Source organism: Delphinapterus leucas, chromosome 2 (genome assembly GCF_059928025.1).
Source record: "Delphinapterus leucas isolate spDelLeu-1000000601 "Yukka" chromosome 2, BTC_Dleu_Yukka2, whole genome shotgun sequence".
Lineage (NCBI taxonomy): Eukaryota > Metazoa > Chordata > Mammalia > Artiodactyla > Monodontidae > Delphinapterus > Delphinapterus leucas.
The window spans coordinates 61,725,869-61,746,292 of NC_143130.1; the positions used below are offsets into that span (position 1 = coordinate 61,725,869).

General features: G+C 34.5%; 1 protein-coding gene across 16 annotated transcripts in view; it reads right to left on the reverse strand.

Moving 5' to 3' along the window:
- Positions 1-20,424, reverse strand: part of NRG4 (neuregulin 4) — a 132,542-nt gene that overhangs the window by 25,292 nt on the left and 86,826 nt on the right. For 13 of the 16 annotated variants that reach the window (XM_089906957.1, XM_089906955.1, XM_089906953.1 and 10 more), the window contains one exon: positions 1,820-1,969. In XM_089906957.1, coding sequence (XP_089763083.1) covers positions 1,820-1,969 — 150 coding nt within the window. Of the gene's footprint in view, positions 1-1,819; positions 1,970-7,218; positions 7,316-20,424 lie in introns of those variants that run through there. The other 3 variants (XR_016392028.1, XR_016392029.1, XR_016392030.1) reach the window with 2 other exon arrangements.

A 20,424-nucleotide genomic window follows, 5' to 3' on the forward strand; every position in this document is an offset into this window, starting at 1 on the left:
ATTTATTATCCAATCAATAACACATGAAATGCTATATTTCCAACCTGGCACTAGAGTGATTAATGAGGGAATTAGTCAGTTGGTCTTCTCCTTAGCATATTAGACCAACAAAATATTTAGAGGGATAGAATAAAATAATAAATCATTATTCATTCTTTTTCCAAACTTGATTTAAAGTCAAGAGTACACCTAATTCCAAACATGGGTGTTCTGGTTATCTATAACAGTATAACAAATCAACCTGAATTTAGTAGATTAAAACAATTTATCTCTCATGGTTTTCTGTGGGTTGACAGCTGGGCAGTTTTTGCTTGGGATCTCTGTGGTTGCAGTCAACTGGCAGCTAAATCTGGATCAACTAAAGGTTCAACTGAGCTAGATGTCTGAGGTGGCTTATTCAAATGGTGGTAGTTGACACTGGCTGTCGGCTGGGAGATCAGCTGAGGCTGGTTCTCTGTTCTCACAACATGGTAGCTGATTATGTGAAAGAGCAGCGGAAGTATGAGTGACAGGAGATGGAAGCTGCCAGGCCATTTAAAGGCTACGCCCTTAACTAGAACAGCACCATTTCCACAATATTCTGTGGTCAAAGCAGTCTGAATGCCTGCCCAGATTCAAAGATTTAGAGAAATAACTCTTCCTCTTGATGTAGGAGTGGCAAGGTCACACTGCAGAAGAGCATGTGGGAATGAGAGATATTGTTGTGGCTATCTTTGGGAAATATAATCTGACACAATGAGCTCGTATTTAAATTTTTGTATCTGTGGTAAGATGCTAAAATTATGAGAGATAAAACATATTAGATTGCCTAAATAATATATTTTAGAATAAAATATGTAATACCAATACCACATATTTTAAAAGCACAATCTCCAATTTTTATTTACTCCATGGTGTAAAGTAATTCAGAATTGAGGATTTTATGAAATATAATTTTACATATGTTACTTTTCTTAGAATATAAATTTCTCAAGCCCACTGTATCTCTTTTATGACTACCCTCAGCTCCATTTTCCATTTGCACAAATATCTATGATAGCATACAGTGTACATTTAATAAAAATTAATAATGAGAGTTATGATACCAGATAACTCCTAAATTTAATAAATTCTATATCCACTTATTTTCACAAAAATTCAGAAAAAGCTGAAGACCAAAACTAATGAATGAAAGTAATCTTCAGTGCAAAGCGTTGTTTCATGTGAATAAATTTTCCTTTGGTCTTATGAGTTACTAGTCTTCTCAAATTAATTGCCTGCCAATTCATCTGTCTCTCCAAATTGATTTAAATCTCTATGAAGTTAGGGAACATGTCTATTTTCTTCACTATTATATTCTTTATGCTTATCAGCATAAAGTGTCTAGCACATAGTAGGCACTAAATAAAGAGCTGATCCTAGATATTAACTATGTCTTAAATTTATATTTACAGCGTGTTGCATAAATTGTTTCTTTTCTTTCACAAAATCTATTTAAAATAGACCTAGTCCAAATATTTAGGTGTTTTTGGCATGATGACTTTAGTGAATGTGGATCTACCTTACTAGTTTAGAAAAGTCAAGGTAAATAATGATGATGACAGTAACAAAGAATAAATAGAGACTGCTTAAGATCCTTTCAAAAATGACTTATTAATTTAATAACAAAAATAAATAAACAATAAAATTTAATAACAGTAACTCTATTAGAGAAATAACTCTAAACAGAAAAACAATCTGGAAAAATAATCTAGAGCTAAAGGGCATATTGATTATTTAGTAGGATAACTACTTTATGCATTACTTTTTCTTTTCAAAAGCATGTTTTTATTTTGGTTACCTGCAAAGGAAGTAGAGGGCTCCAATGATAAGAGTTCCTAGAAGAACAGCCAATGCCACAAAAGCTGCAAACAGGTCACTTTTAGTTTGGATGCTGGAGCTTGGGAGAAAAACCTCTTCACAACGAGCTCCTGTATAATTTTCAATGCATCTACAGAATAAAATTTTAGATAAAGAACTGCATTCTCTGTTCCATTAACTAGTATAGAAAGCATAAGGTTTCCAGCTGGTATGAAAAAAAAATAAGACTAATTTTCAGATTTTGAACATAGAATAGGCATGCTTTCCTATAATGCTCACAGAGCTACAGTTATAATAAAACAAATTAGCATGTGCAGTCTAATCTTTGCTATCTTCCTTTTCCAGTTTTCAAATTGTTTAGAAATTCCAGAGAAATTATAGAATATTCAGTCCTTTTATCTTTTAGATTTTCAATATGTAATTATCCACACTTAAGTTTATCTGAAATTTATTTTGTTATTTCTGGTATAGATGTGGTTCTAAGTATATTTTTCCTTGACATTGCTAACTAGTTATTCCAACCCCATTTATTAAATAATCATTCCCTTTCCTACTGTTTAACAGTGCCTCCTTTAATGTATGTCAAACTTGTATAAGTAACAGCATTTCTTTATTCTTCAATGATCTATACATCTAATCTTGGGCTTCTACCATATTGCTTCAATACTGTTGCTTTATAATATGCTTTAGTATCTGGTAGTTCTACTCCTTACCTTATTACTTTCCTTTTCTAGAGATTTTGTGGTATTTTCATTTGCCAGCCAAATATTTTAAAGCCAATTACTTTCAGCTCTTTAAAACTATGTGACCATAGAGAGAACCATAATCTTTGGTAATATCAGTCAGTTCCTTTTTCCCTGTTAATATGTTCAGAGATTATAAAACTAGAGATTGATATGAACTAATGAGTTTGGCACCAGATCAATTTCATTATTTCATAGTTGCAGTTAAAATAAAGAATAGTATTTTAATATATACTAATGTTTGTTTATAAAGCAACCCATGAAGTTACAGAGTAAACCAGGGGTCCCCAACCTCCGGGCCACAGACCAGTACCGGTCTGCAGCGGGCCAGCAAGTGAAGCTTCATTTGCTGCTCCCCATCGCTCACATTACCGCCTGAACCATCCCCCTTCCCCACCGGCTCCGTGGTAAAACTGTCTTCCACGAAACTGGTCCCTGGTGCCAAAAACGTTGGGGACCGCTGGAGTAAACTACACTTAGCAATAATTTTGCGTAAAAAAAATGTGTGTGTATATATATGTGTGTATATATATTCTTTAAGCTAGTATTACCCAAAATAGAAATATCTGTTCTACTAAATTAATTCTCCTCCTCACCTCTTTCCAGTTTAGGGAGTATTTACAAATGTTATCTTCTTTTCTCCCACCCTAGTCTAACAAGGATGCAGTCCTAGAAAGTTACATGCTGAACTGATTACTAACAAAGCTTGGCAACTAACGCAATAGGCTAATAAAGCAGTATACAAATAAATAAGAGAAAAGAATATCAAGTTATAGCACAAGGGATCGATTTGATTTAAATGAGCATATGAAAGATGTTTTATGAACCTCAAGCCCTACCCATGGTGAGGCAGTGGTGTTATTGGTTACGGCCTCCACTGAGGGGGGAGGGGTGTCAGTTTGAGCAAAGAAGCAGTTTTGATTCTCTCAAACTACTGTAAAGATGGAGTTGAGGAAACATAGAAAGGAAAAGAAAGGACAGAATATGAGTGGCAAACTGAAATGCAAGTAAAATACTTTACAAAACACAATTACCTAACGTCTAAATAAAAAATACTTATTTTTTCCAAAGATCAAGTCAGTTAAATAAGTATGAGGAGAAAAAAGATTAAATGAAAATAATTTGTTTCTTTCTCCTCTAGCCCCACATCCCACTTCCAAAAAAGGGAATAAATAACGCACAGAGACACACACACACAGACACACACAGGCCTAGAAAGTTAATATAGAGACTACCAAAAAAATCAATACATATGTCATCACAAAATAACCAAAGAAGGAAAGGGGCATTCCACACAGTAAAAAAAAAAAAAAAAAGTTCTAAAGTTTTCAAAACCAGAATTCAGTAAGTAGTAATTATTTATGACTTCCGAAGGTTTTTAAAGAAAAGATTTAGCCACTGGAAAAGTTACTGTCATCATTTTAAAATAACTCTCAGGTTTTGAAATGATATTAAAATGGGGTTCAGTTTCCATTTGAATATAGCTAGAACTCTAAAGAAATAAATTCTGAATTGAAACAGTATAATTTTTCTTTATAAGGAAGATTTCTTTTTTAAAATGCTATAAACTCATTACTCAAGGCTGTTCAAGTTTAGGTAAGATTGAACTTCAAGGAAAAAGATGACAAACTAGCTGATGTAACTAACCCTATGTGTTTACTTTGAGCTGGAAGGAGTCAAGAGAATGGTATAAATATAAGCTGAGTGGTCAGATCAGGCTATAAGCAAACAAACAAAAAAGGCATATAAAGGAAAACAATCAACAGTGTTGTTCTGTTGCCTTACAGCAGGGCCAGGCAAACACATGCTCTTGTGGGAAAGTCAAAAGCTGATGGTATCTTTAAATAAAGCAAAGTGAAGAATAAACACATCTTGTTATTATTTAACTAGTCAAATCAGAATTTAGAGAAAAGCAAAGAAATTTAAATATTATGTTGTTATCTAAGAAGTAGAAATGGCTAACCTAAAAATTAATTTAAAAATTTCAGATATTTATCATACAAAAAAGTAAACACAGCCTACTGATGAGTATGTACAAGGATTCCACTTTTTTTTTTTTTTTTTTTTTTTGCGGTACGCGGGCCTCTCACCGCTGCGGCCTCTCCCGTTGTGGAGCACAGGCTCCGGACACGCAGGCTCAGCGGCCATGGCTCATGGGCCCAGCCGCTCCGCGGCATGTGGGATCTTCCCGGACCGGGGCACGAACCCATGTCCCCTGCATGGGCAGGCGGACTCTCAACCACTGCACCACCAGGGAAGCCCAAGGATTCCACTTTTAAAGCTCAAGCTCATTTATGAAAATGTTATGACCCAGTTATGACACAAATATCAAACTTTAGGCAAAGTCAGCTCCTTTAAGGATAAATAAGGGTGAATTAAGAAGATTTAGATAGATAACTAAATGGTAGTACTAGATGAAGCAAAACAGAAAGGTGAGGCATTTGTACCACCATTTCATGCAGAACTAAGTAGCCTTCAGTCTTTATGTAACTTTCTTGCTAAATTATTTCCGGACATCACTTCTGCACAGACTGCCAAGTAGCAAACAGTTGTTCCACCTAATGAGGTGAATACCAAGCACTAGGGTCACACACATTCTCCTGGAACTGAAAGACGAATGCTGGAACAGGTACAAATGCTCAACTAGGTGAGAAATTCCAAAACTCAGAATCCAAGTCATATGTGCTGGTTTTCTGGCTGAATACCACCAACAATCTTGTCCTTAAACCCAGAAGCTATGTTTAGTACACTGGACATGAAATGAACTCATTAGATTCTACAGCATTCCAGGTAAGTTGTAAGAACCAAGTTTTTAGTCATGTAAACAAACAGTGCCATTTAGCTTCAAGAAAGAGTATTGGACTATGAGCTAGAAAAAACTGATTTCTTGATCCCACTCATGATTGTTGGCTGTGTGACCTTGGGTGGGCCACTCAAACTCTCTAAGACACTGTAAAAATCAAAATAACACCTGCTTTTGCTATTTCATAGGGCTACTGTCAGAATCAAATAATGTCTAAAAGTGCTTTGAACATTGAAACACACTATGCAAGTGAAACTGAAATTAAAGTAGTTAATAAAATGCTCAAGAAAAATTACAGCCAGAAAAAGTTAAGAGCATGGAGATCAATAAATGTGTTATTATTATTAAATATTTTTCAGAAACAATAAACAACTTTATAAGAGTCCACTAACCAAATAGTGATTCAACGTCAATGCCCCTTCACTTGGGCTAATCTATCCTGGAAAGAAAAAGTATAATAATGGCATATGCCAAAATTGACTTCCAAGTTTGATTCCTACTCTGTAGTAATCAAAGTTCAATCTGAAACCCATGAAAAATGGTAACAAAACCAAAATAAAATAAAACTATTAGATTGTTCAAGAAACACAAATCAACCACATGGGCTTAAATCCCTTTAGCATTCCAGGGCTAGATAACAATACACAAACATGCCAACATCCTATGAAACTCCTACTGGATTTTTATAAGCCAAGAATTCAGGGAAGACTGACTCTTTTATTAGCTAGTGCCATAAATGTAACTTCACTAAGCATTTATTAGATTCGTAATAGTATCTAGAGATACTTAGCTAATATTCGATCTTGTAAAAGTTTTAATATTTATATGATATTAGCACCAATTAAAACCAATAATTAGTACGCTTCAAGCGTGTAAGTATAATCTAAGTCTAGTAAAAAAGCAAAATCTATTAGGTTCTTCCAAGATTGACTATGAACAAGATAATTCATGTGCTGAAATGGACTACAGACTATATCTGTATATAAATGAATAAAACATCCTGCATAGAGAATAATTCATATTTGTCATTATGTACGGTATTGTTATAATTTTATTGTGAAGGGTTATAATTATTTTGCTTAAGTAAATCACTGTGAAAATGTGAAATATTTTACTTACTGAAACTAGCTAAAGCACAGTGAATGAAGGAAGCATGTAAACAAATGATGAGCAGCAGTAGTTTAAAACACAACCTTCATTACTGAATCCATGCATTGGCTATTCTTTTCCAATTAAGACTTTTTGGGAGAGACACCCATAGAATGCTGCCGGGTTCACCAGAGTACTTGGGGAAAATTTTGGGATTAAAAAATGTTTCTTAAATGTTGTCTTCCTCCATGTGAGAAAAATAATTATCTCAATTCTCACCCTATTTTGCTTTCCTCAAGAAAAAAAAAAAAAAAAATCAGGGAGGAAATCCAAAACTGCTCTTGACAGATAAGGTATATATATGTTTTAAAAAAATGATCAGGGAGGAAAAGTAAAACTACAAGCAGAAAATACATATATATATTTTGTATTCTATTTTGTTATGATCCTTGGTGTAAAAAATACACATATATTTGTATATACAAAGATTTATTTATACATAAAAACTGGTATAGGTCAGTTCTTCCTTTAAGTAATAATTTCAGTAAATATAAAGCTATATTTAGAATTTATAAATGATAAATGGGCCTTCCAATTGTAGACATTTTTCACATGTTTTGATAAAACTTAAAGGACATCAAGACCATAAATCCAGGAACAAATGGAAAGACTTACGCTCTTAAATCACCAGACACTCAATTAAACCACAGTTCTAAATGGACAATATTCATGCTGGCATCTTACCTTCCCAGGCTTCAGGTCTCAACAACCTTCTAATGCAGGGAAAATCTCATGCCCCAACTTGGAATAAGACAAAGAGAAGCCAGCATCAGTTCACTTCCTGACAAAAGAAGTTAAGTATTAGAGCTGAACAAAAGTCACAGTTGTCACTTTGCATGGTATTCCTATGTTGAAAATGAAATCTTACTGGTGAGAAACTGGGATATTTTTCAGGGGCCTTTCAAAGGAAATAGTGGATGAAAAGACACTATCTAAAAGGATAACCAAAATTCAGAAGCAAATGCATAATCTGATATAACTTATTATGCAACAAATAAGAAGAAAATGAAGGAGCTTTAAAGGAGGACATTCATTATCTTTCACTGGCATTCTGCTTCCTAGAACAGCAATGAGCTAACCTGAGTTAGTTAGTTCTGAAGAGTAGTTTCTACTCTTGAACAAGTGACACAATTGAGTAAGACAAATGCTGGTGGAAGACAAGCAGACCTAAGAGAGCAGTTATGTTTCCGCTGTTTCAAAACCATATTCTGCTATGTTTGACAAGCAGATGATCTGGAAAAACATGGTTTCAAGAAGATTGATCCTCTTTTAAGTTTTTGTTCTAAGCATGGTGAGGTCAAGAAAGATATGTCAGTTGTTTCTGCTGAGAATACTAATGAAAAAGCTTTATCAGAAGTAAGGTTACTAATATGAAAAGTGTTAACAAAATGCATAGCTAAATAGAGCAGTTGTTTCGTGCTTTTTGTGACTGTTCTATTATCAGCTTCAAGGCTGTGATTTCCTTTCTGTAAAGGTGTTCTGAAGATCAATCTAAATCCTGATGTTTAATAAAGCATATTGCACAGTGCCAAAAGTCAAAGTAAAAAGGACTTTGTTCTGATTAATATCACAGTAGCATTTTGAATTTTTTTTCTTTGAACCATAACCTTCTACTAAATTTACAGATGAAAAGACAGAAGTCTTACCTAAAAAGAGTGCCAAGAACTAGCCTATGGTAACCAACTGACCTTAAGAAAACTTTAAAATTTTATGTGGTTAATAAAACAACTCATAAAACCCAGATGATTCCTTTTGGAAACTGAGTTTAGGAAAAAGCACACTGAGGTCCAGCAAAACTGTGGACAGACACACACGCAATATACAATTAAAAGAGGCAACGTATCAAATGCAGAAGCACAATAAATGTTGATTTTCTTACATTTTTCCAATTGTGATTCTCAACCTCAATTATTTTACTTTCATAAAACAAGCCGTTCATATATTATAAGTTGGTACTCCTAAATTGCCTCTCTTAAATAGAACTCAGTCTTTATTTTATCACCTGACAAATGATGATTTTTACCTAGCCAGCACTGACTGTTGTGGATAGGGGACAAAGCTTGGCTTCTGTCAAGGCAGCAGGGGCCTGCTTTGGTCTGAGCTTGTGGCCCTCTGGGAGAATTCTGGTAATCAGGCTCAGGGAACTGGAGGTTACTAAGTCACTCTGGGTAACTATACCAACAGATACCCCTTTGCCTGATGTCTTAACACTCCACCTCCACACTGTGCAATGATTGGCTTCACGGTGATCACAAGAAGCCTGGAGGAAAGTGAGGCAGCAAGGAAAGGCCTCATCCAGCTAGTGATGCAAACATAGGTGAAGACAAATCCTTTCCCCCATCCTTGCTCCACGAACCTATAAAGTTCTAGTTGGAAGGTTGAAAGATTAGGGGCTTTCTGACGTTGTGCCCAAGTTGGCGAAGAGGACAAGGGCTGGAAAGGGCTTCTGCCTGGATTGTTCTCAGTGAAAGACTTTGAAAAAGACAAGAAAGATTGTTAGGTGCCTGTCTAACGACACTTCTGGGTTATCTGATTCTATGGGGGCCTGTGCTTTCCATTGTCTTTGAGCTATTTTACAAACTCTGTAAATTGTAGAAAACCTACAATAAATAAATTTCATCCAGTATAATACAAGAGATTTCCCTGTGGATATTGATAAGTATTTAGTATTTCATTTCAACATGGCTGATCACCTATACTTACATGTGTGTGTTGTTTTTGGTTTTGTTTATGGCTATGCCATGCGGGCCCTCGGCAGTTAAAACCCAGAGTCCTAACCACTGGACAGCCAGGGAACACCCAAGTATGTGTTGTTTGAATTCATCTTTAAGTCAGTTGTAATGTCTTATTTGTTCCCTTGTTAATGAATGAGTTAAATATGTCTTTGACACATGTTCATTTTATATTTGTATGAAAATCATGATTTTCCCTTATATAAAAATTTTTTACCAGTTTGAAGGTTGCCCACTGAGATGGATTCATCTGACAGAGCTAGTTAAATGGAGTTGCCAGTGAAGTGCACCTCCTTAATAGCTTAAGCCCAGGCATGTCTTTTCCTGGCTCCCAGAGGTGAATCCCACTCAGCAATAGGACTTAAAATTTGCTGGTTCTCTGTTTCTCTAGCTTTTTTTCCCCTCTCCACTAACTTTATGTTTTATTTTTTTGTTGTTGGTTTAGTTACTACTGATAAGTTATTTTCCCATTAGTAAGAGCAATGGTAAGAAGTTTGGTTTTATAGTTTGACAATTTGATGATCTCTGTAAATGGATGATAGAGATCTACTCAACCAGGTGAAAGGATAGAGAAACTGGTTTGTCAGACTCTTATTAAAAATTTATTTCTCTATTTTTTTAGCTCAAATCAATTAAAAATTACATATCCACTGGGAAGGAGAGTACCTCTTGGACATTTGGACCAGTGAGATTTTATGTTTCTGTGTTTACTTGATCTGTGCCAAAGTTATAGATCTGAAGCTATAAGCTCTCTCTGTGTCTATGTGTCAAACTCAGAAAGGCCTTTACCTCTTACTCTGTGTGAAATTTCTTTCTTTCTCCAGAGGATACTAAAAAATGATAGTATAAAGACTCTTAAATTAAAGAAGTTCTGTTCTGATTGACTTACAAATAAGCTCTTAAATAAATTCAGTATTGCTAAAATTCCCAGAATAGGAAATCGAACTTCTAATACTTTATTTTTTAAAATTTTATTGAAGTATAGTTGATTTACAGTGTTGTGTTAATTTCTGCTGTACAGCAAAGTGACTCAGTTATACATATATATTCTTTTTCATATTCTTTTCCATTATGGTTTAATCACAGTTTATTGACTATATTAATAATTCCCTGTGCGAAACACAGGACCTTGTTGTTTGAACTTCTAATGCTTTAAACATACTAAACTTAAATAAAATTCTTCTTGCTAAAACTAAGAAACATTTTAAGAATCCAAGTTCACATTAATAACAGTAAATCTTTGGTAAACAATACTAGCTTAATAATTTTGGCTTAATAAAACAGCTATATCTTTATCAGTATTAAGTATAACAGAAGCATATATTTTATTCCACTTGGGTTTGCTTTTCCTAAAATTATACAGGTTTACTGATCAAATAAGCTAATATTACTCTACATATTATTAAAAACTATGAAAAATGAAAACTGTATTCAATTAAATTCAATCATTATTCTGACAAACATTTATTTCAACCATAATTATGTTCTGTAGTATTTATGTTTTGTAGTAGATAATTTCTAAGGTAAAAGCTTGAATTTATATATATATTTTTAAACACCTTTAGTGGAGTATAATTGCTTTACAATGGTGTGTCAGTTTCTACTTTATGTGGCTGCTTCCCACTAGCTAGCTATTTTACATTTGGTAAGGTATGTATGTCCCTGCCACTCTGAATTTATATTAAATTGAATTAATGGATATTATTAGACACAGATAATTTTTAAGTAAGATAGAATACTGAAACATTAATCATGAAGTATAATTTCAAGTTTATATAACTTTGCTTCTTAAGGTTACAGCTCTGGTCATGTTAATGAACATATGCATTTTTGCCACTTTAAGGAGTCATAGAAGAGATGTGTGTGGCAGTAGAAAGTTGTAATATGTGAGTTCATGACTTTGCAGGTCTACTAAATTGCTTGTGTATGCCATACAGGTCTAAATTATCCACTACCCCAGTGTTCTCTGTGAAACAGAAGTTAGTTATAGTTACTTGGCTGAAAGATATGAGTAATGAGACTATACTTGGAACAACTGTGATGGAGAAACACAACTCTGTGTGTACTTTTGTTTTCCAAGGGTAGATGTGTCTGAAAGCAGCAGTTTGCAGTAGTTCTCAGGCTTTTTAGTCTCTAGTCCAAAGGACTCTAGGACTTACTGAGGACTCCAGAGAGCTTTTGTTTACATGGGTTAAGAAACTATTGGTATTTATTATATTGGAAAGTGAAATATAAATTTACAAAAATACTTTTATTATTTTATTTAATTTACAAATACTTTATTGATTCATTTGAAGATAATAATATGAACACACAGTGTGTTATAAATAACAGCTCAGTATTATAAAAATGGCTTCGACGGGTAAAACCCCTGAAAGAAAACCAGGTCAGTTTGTTCTAATTAGAATATGGGAAAGTGTAGTGAACAGAATTTAGAAAATAAACTTTATTTTGTCCGATTGATGAAAGAGGTTATTAAATATTAGTTCTCAGGCACCTATCTTAACCAAGTGCCAAAATCTCCTCTGACAACTTTTTTGATTTTGTCTTCTCAAAACTGGATCCTAAATATAGAAGAAATAAAATAAAAAGTCACCCAAAACTGTATTTGAGGTTTCTCAGAGAACAACCAGAAAATCACAAATTTTCTTTGTCTTTTATCTTTTAAAAACAGAGATGATAGAAATAATTATAACAGTAAAATAATGAACAAAAATCTATGAAATTTCCTGGAGACCTGTCAATGCCTTTGCTGCACATAATTTTTACTTTCTTTTTTTTTCGGCCGCGCTGTGCAGCGTACAGATTCTTAGTTTCCCAGGGATCAAACCCGTGCCCCCTTCAGTGGAAGCACAGAGTCCTAACCACTGGACCATGAGGGAATTCCCGGTCCATAGTGTTTTTAATCTCAGGGCAAATGCCAATCAAAACTCTTATTAAATAGTTGTACACTATACTTCCAACAGAGAATTTTACCCTTATTCACCCTGATATTATTAACTGGCTCACAGCCATTACGTATCTGTCATCTATGTAGTTTTGTTTTAACGTGATGCGTGTCAGAAGGCACTGCTACAGGTTATAAGGCAGGGTTTGTATTCTGAACTAAAAAGGACAGTCCCAGAGCCTCATGGACAAAGAATGTACCAGGATTGCAAATTTCTGACACTTAAAAAAAAAGATTCTTGGGTACAAGCTTCTGAGGTGACTGGACTGAATCAGGATTCTTTATAGTTCAAAATCAGACAGCCTCGTGAAAGCAGGTTGCTAACCCAAGATCTCAAGGAGCACAGGACTGAATGAATTGATGAGAATTTATTGTGGTTATTTGTTTAGAACAGTGTTAATACTGTAATGATCTATTTTTCTTATATTAAAAAAAAAACCCTTCTCTTTTTTCTTAAGCTATCCATAACCCACAACAATTTAGTAAATAGTACTTCTGTAAAATGCAACAAAATACTTTGAAATGTTATCTGATTCTCATTAAGCATCCCCTGACTCGCAAATTCATAAACTATTACTGAGTCTCCTTACTCTTCATGGCAATATAGTTATTTGCATATGTCCAACAAGAACCCGTTCTTCTTTTCATTAGGACAAAACTGGACAAATCATTTGATCAACCAAGGCCTCCCATGGACTGTCGTTTCTGAGAATGACTCTCTTTGAATTAGGTAAGTCAAGCCACTTTTACAAAACAAAAGCTGACTTTACATATGGATCCAAAATCTACAAAGCAGTAAAAATGGCCTGGTACCTGGCTTACAGGTTCAAGCCCTCAGGAGGTAAGGAAGTCACTTATTGGCAGGCCAAGAACCTTAGCAAATTTGGGGGACTCTGAGAAAAGAGAAACTCACCAAATTTACAGGTACTCTACAAGTGAAATCTGGTATAGTTAGTTTCTTAGGCTTGGTTTTCTAGCCCCACAAAAACAAATAATAGAGGCTTATAAAGTCAATTCCAAGATTCTTTATGAAAACTTTCAAACAGAAGTTAATTTTGTAACTGTCATGGATGTTCAGTACTGAATTGCAAAATTCAGTAATTCCATATATTTAACTAATGCTCTTATTGCACTAGCATTTTTTACACCAAGAATAATTTTTTGGGATTATATAACTACAAGGGATTTTCACTTTCCAATATAGAATAATTTTTTGGGATTATATAACTACAAGGGGGAAGACCGTTATGAAAAATTATGAAAGACTTTGAAACAGACCAAAAAAAAAAAAAGACTACTGGATGTTCTGTCCAATCCATCCTTCTGGATGATCTGATTCTTTAGGGGCCTGCATCTTTCATTGTCTTCCAGCTGTTTTACAACTCTGTAAATTATAGAAAACTTAGAGTAATACAAATGATTCTTTTCCATAGAAATTCAAATGAATTTTGTCTGGTGGAATACAATCGATTATTGCCCTGTAGATACTGAATAGTTTTGCATGTATTTGTAAACTTCTTTCAGCATTCCTGATTATATATGCATCTGTTGCTTTGAACTGGTTTTAACATCTTACTGGTCCCCTCATTAATTAATGAACTAAACAATGTCTTTCATGTATTCATTTACATTTGTATGAGGTCAGGCCTTCACCGTTTTTTTAAAAAAATTATGTTATAACATCAGGAAGGCTGACCCAAGGCTACAGAGCCTGGGAAGGTTCTTATCCCTCCAATTAGGTTGCAAAGATAGAGGGGAGCAGAAACTACATGATCATATCTGGGAATTTTATGACACATTAGGCCTTGAGGGTACCTTACACCACACTATCATTCGACTTTCAGACAATGACCTTCAAACATGTTTTCAGGAACATATTATATGTGAAAATTAAAGGTAAGATAAAAGTCATGATAAAACAAACTACCCTGGATCAAACTCTTCTACTAGAAAAGAACCATACTTTTGCAATTTTTTCTACTACCCTATTTTTAACAACTAAGTATGTAAAAGTAAAGAAAAATGTAATTTCTTTCAGAATCAAAACATGCCATGGCATACGACCCAGCAATCCTGCTACTGGGCATATACCCCGAGAAAACCATAATTCAAAAAGAGTCATGTACCACAATGTTCACTGCAGCTCTATTTACAATAGCCAGGACATGGAAGCAACCTAAGCATCCGTCAACAGAGGAATGGATCAAGAAGATGTGGCACATATATACAATGGAATATCAGTCATAAAACGAAACGAAATTGAGTTATTTGTAATGGGGTGGATGGACCTAGAGTCTGTCATACAGAATGAAGTAAGTCAGAAAGAGAAAAACAAATACCATATGCTAACACATATATATGGAATTTTAAAAATAAATAAATAAAAAATAAAGACGCAGATGTAGAGAATGGACTTGAGGACACAGGGAGGGGGAAGGGTAAGCTGGGATGAAGTGAGAGAGAGGCATGGACTCATTTATACTACCAAATGTAAAACAGATAGCTAGTGGGAAGCAGCCACATAGCACAGGGAGATCAGCTGGTGCTTTGTGACCACCTAGAGGGGTGGGATAGGGAGGGTGGGAGGGAGACGCAAGAGGGAGGAGATATGGGGATATATGTATACATATAGCTGATTCACTTTGTTATAAAGCAGAAACTAACACACCATTGTAAAGCAATTATACTCCAATAAAGATGTTAAAAAAAAATGCCATGGGTTTATTTCTGCCACATGTACACTGTAATATAACAGGAAAATAATCTCAAAAATAATATAAAAAGGAATGTCAAGCAATAAATCAACTGTAATTTCTTTTATCTTACAAACAAGTAAATGATAAATTAGTAAAATCCATCTAGAGTGGGCCTAACAAATTTAGTGGCAGCTTTGATGAGATATGGTTAAAGGACTTCCTAATAGCTAGGCAATTGGTGCCATGAGATTCAGCTTCTCTCAATTCTCTTTCTGCAGATGAAGTTAAAACGCCAATATCTTTGGGAAAACTAATACATTAAGCTACACTGTCATTTAAATCTCCATGTGTACGGTAATTTTCAGAAAGAATTTTTAAAACAGAAAGAACATGGAAAGAATGTATAATAGAAGGAAAAGAATCATGACACAAAAAGAGGTAAAAAGATAAAATTTTGCTACTTCACACTTGGCCCCTGATTAACAACCACCTTTTTCTTGGGCAGAAATTAGAATACGTGTTCCTAAGAGAAGTCTTGGGTATACAAAGGTAAGAAGGAGTACAGCAGTAGAAAGGGCTAGTGGCCTGAAATAAGTTACTCAAACTTGGGGCCTCACACCCTCTAAAAGGGACCTTGGGATGATCCAATGAGATCATGTATTTCAAAGCACCTGGCATATCAAGGTGATCAAAAATGTTTATGAACAAATAAATGATCGAACAAACTCTTGAATATGAGCTGTGGCCTGACTGTTTGTTGTTTTCCTAATTTTATGAATGGTGTTAGCAGAGAAAGTCTGAGAAGGAAATGAATAAATAAATGGAAAAAGGAATAATGCAAATTAGACACACTAAACAAAAGCCTAGTATGTGGATTTCTGAAATTTATTTGTAAAACCAGAGTAAATTATATAGAGTATCTGATTAACTACAAAATATACTATATACATATGAATCTATGAAGATGTATAATAATTACTCAAGTTTTCTGAAATTTCTTTAAAAACTTTGAAGTAGTTACACATACATTTTCTTTAAAAGTGAGTAAAAAGCTAATGATATGACTGAAAATCTAAAACTTGTGCTATATTTTCTTCCTATTGTATTAACATTCTCACTTGAAGTTCAAAAACAATAGTATCCTTTTACTCCGGACTATAAATTACAGTAAACTCTTATAATGACAACATAAGTCCATAATAGAAATGCTGACACCTGAATAACAGTGGAACAGCTCAGCATAGCTATAGTTAGGCAGTAATAGCATTAGCCTGTGCTTATATCAGCAAAACTCTTTATATTATTCTTTTCTTATCTCCAAATTGCATGGATTTTGACACCCCCCCTTTCTTTTGTAGTTGGGATAACTCTCTCTCTCTGCATATAAAATACATTTATATATCCCCACAAACATATCTTACTTCTCTATTTCCAAGCAATGTATTATGTGGGAAATACAATTTTCTGTTTTAATGAACCTAAGTATGTAGGTTTAGAGTAAGAACACACAAACAAATAATTCTATCTTGGTGCCATTTTGAAAATATTATTTGTCAAGACCAAAATAGCTGAAATTTAACTGTTTTTTTACTATTTTTATCTGATAATCTTATAACCCATTCAAAACACATATATGAGAAAGAATTTTGCTTCAAAAGAGTCCACAGTCTAAAACTGGACAACATGAACCAACTGTTCGGTAGTAAAACAAATTAGTTTCAGAACAAACATTAACTGATAAGAATGCATTTCAAGGATTTTTTTACTAGGCACATAAGAAACTGTCAGCTTTCCCAAAATATCTTGACTCCAGAGGATAGTAAAAGCGAAAATAGAGATTAGTGAAAGGAATAGTGGGGGTGTATTGAAAAATATTGGATAAATTCAAAATAAATAAAAAAGTTTTCTTTGGGGACTTCTTAACTGATGTTAATTAGTATAATCAAATACAGCAAACCAATAGATAGTATGAGGAAGAATACCCCCAGTATGAATGTCAGACACAATCTGGGGTATTCCCAAACGAAATGGCAAACTGTTTCAGGGTTATCTCTGGCATCATTTCACCTCACTTTTCAGTTTTCTGTTGCCACATGGCACCCACTCCCAAAGCCTTGAGTCTTAAAAGGTACTTAGGACATCCTACTGCAGTGATATCCAGAAAAAATCCCATGCTCCAGACCACTCTCTGCCCCCTCCATCCATCAGAGACACTTTGCTCAGTTCTGATAAATTGATTCCTAATACTAAGTAATACTAATGACCAAAGCATTAATCCTTGGAGGATTATTTGCATATAACAGAGGACCTCACAATTCACAGAAAATAATCAAGTCACATCAGTCAAGATCTTTACACATTTAGCTAGATTTGGGTAATAATAATTGGCTACATTTATTCCCACTAAAGGGAAGTTGAGCAATTAATCACCACCTAAAGAATTTAGATATCATCAAGGAAAACTTTCTATATAACTAAGGCTCCTCTCAATTTAGATCATTGTTAGAAAAAAAGGACTATTTCATATTCTAGCTTGAGAAATACACATCTATCCTTTAATCCTTACCAATGTTATATATGTTATTCTTTGTCATTTAATTACGTGTGTTTGAGACAATAATGCTCCTTTTCCTTAATAAGACTGGAAATATGGCAGAAACAGCTAGATATCCCCTACCCCCATTATCCTTTTATCCTTTCTCTTCTCCAATTACAGAATCCTTAGCTAGGCACAGGGCTGCATGAAGTAAAGACTGCATTTCTAAATCTCACTTTAACTGAGGTATAGCCATGTGACTAGGTTCCAACTAATAGAGTGTGAGAAAAGTGATGGGTGCAACTTCCAACTTCGAGAAAATATCCTTAAAAGGAGTAGAAGTGTCTCCTTTTCTTCCCTCCTACTTTTTGAAAAGATGTAATCCACAGATTCTAAAATATCTGTGAGAAATATCAAAAGAAGCTGAGATGGGGCAGGCGCTACAAAATAAGAGCTTGAGGGACTATGAAGGAGGGAGAACTCCGTGTGTACCATTTGCTTCCTGGAAGGTGAAAGGCTCATTTTGACTTCCAAGAATCTGGTTTCTTGTTTGCAGTGGCCTGAGAAGGAACCAGGAGCACAGGAATGGTGAGACACAGTGGCAGAAATGTGCAAGTATGCAGAGCATGGAGGAAATATTGAACCTGTGAGCCCAACTTCTGGAAGGCAGCTAGGAGACAAACTTCAGCTAATCGTGACATGATTGCAGAGGCATTGGCAAAAGCGCAAGCAAGGAGCACTGAATATATTCAACTACAGAACAAAGACTAAAACGGATGAAGGAAAGTAGTGACAAAACATACGAAAATGTCATATACTCTGACAAAGTAGAAACTGTACCATTTACAAAAACTGGGAAGAGAGTAAGGAGGATAGGGGTAAAGTGAGGACTGAGATCTAAAGCATACGTTGGCTGGCAGTCACGGCATGTATTTAACATTGAAACATCAAGTAGTAGAGAAGTATAAGCACATTAAAGATTTTTTTAAAAAACTGAAAACGTAAAGCAGAAACTAACATACCATTGTAAAGCAATTATACTCCAATAAAGATGTTATTTAAAAAAACTGAAAAAGAATATCACTGTCTAAAACTAAAGGGAGAGGCGGGGAGAAGAGAAAGGATGCTCATCTTCATCACTGTTCATAGTAGGGAATTAATAGATGCTACTTAAAGAAATGGGGTGGGAGGATTTGGAAAGATGACAGGAACAAAAAATAACATGGCTGAATTAAAACCAAACACGTGCTGCATCAATAAATAAAAAGGGGTTTCAAAGAAAAAGATGCTCATATTGCTCACGATGCTAAACTCAACTCTATGCTGCATTTATGAGGCACATCCAGAATAAAGTAATTTAGAAAGGAAGAAAGTGGAAGATAGAGGAAAGGCAACCAGGAGTCATGATTTTAATATTAGACAAGGTAGAATTCAGGCCAAAAAGCATTAAATTAGATGAAGAAAGGTACTTCCATAATACAAAGATCTAACTCACAATGGAGACATAACAGTTATTAATATCTTCACAGAAAATAACAGAGCAGCAATAACCATGAAATATAAATTGCAAGAGATAAAGGAAAAGCCAGAAATAAGAGTAGTAGTAGAAGACTGTAATTTACTTCTCACAGTCCATGACAAATAAAATAGACAAAAATTATGTAAGAATAAAGAACCAAATAATATAATTAAGATGACCTGATTGATACATTAAACTTTTTGCCCTAAAAATAGTATAATCCTTCTATATAAATATCCAAGGAATAGTTCAAAATACTAAATATTAAACCACTAAAAATCAAAACAGAACCTTAATAAATTCCAAAAGGGAGAAATATTACAGAGACCATCCTGATAATATTGCAGGGAAAAAATGGAGATAAATAAAAGCAGAAAACAAAAGGTCTTTCCAAGTGGAAGTTCCATGGGTCAAGAGGAAATTAAGAGCAAAATTATAGCATTTCTAGAAAATCACAAATATTAGAATCTATAGGATACGGCTAAAGCAGTGTTCAAAGCAAAGTTCATTAGTTCTAAATACTTACATTAATAGGAAGGAAAAACTGAAAACAAGTTAATAAGTCCTCTCGATTAAAAAGAAAAACGATAAAATAATTAAAAGGGAAATAGAAGAACTTAAGATAAAGGCAGAAATAAATGGGTTAGAAAACAGAAAAAAAAACCCAACAATAAATAAATCTATGAGCTAGTTCTCAGTAAAATAACTTTGGGAGAAAGCACATTGTGGTGGATTAAAGATGGCCATAAAGTCTTTGTCACTCTCCGCACTGAGTGTCAGTCTATTTCCCCTCCCCTTGAATCTATGACTTGTTTTGGCAAGTAGAACGTAGGAGGTAATGCTTCATAATTTTCAAAGTTACACCTTGAAAGAGATCTGCCTGCATCTATTTGAATATTCCCTCTTGATCTCTATGTGAGAAGTTTGACTACCCTGTTGGGACAGAGACTTGAATCCACTTTGGATGTTTCAGAAACCAACAAGCCCCTAGCTGAACACAGCCCTATACGACATAGAGGAGAAGAAAAACCCAGTATCACTCTGCTTGAATTCCTAATCCACAGAATTGTGTGCAAATTATAACATGGTTGTTGTTTTAAGCCACTGAGTTTTAGGATGTTACACAGAAACAGATAACCTTAGAATAAGGTGTTGGTGCAACTAAAAACCTAACATCTGTGGCATTAGATTTGCACCAACAATACGTGGAGGCCTCAGGGGCAGAGACTGTTGGTAGAGACTACAAGTATGGTGAGGAAATGCTACTGGAAGCTGAATGTAGCCCAATGAGTGACCTTTTGATACCATGTGGAGTAGAACTGCCTACATAAGACCAGTGCAAATTCGTGTTCCATGAAATTATGAGCAAATAAAATGGTTGTTTTTAAGTTACTGATTTTTAGAATGGTTTGTTATACAAAATAGATAACCAAAATACAAATGCATAAGACATGATAAAG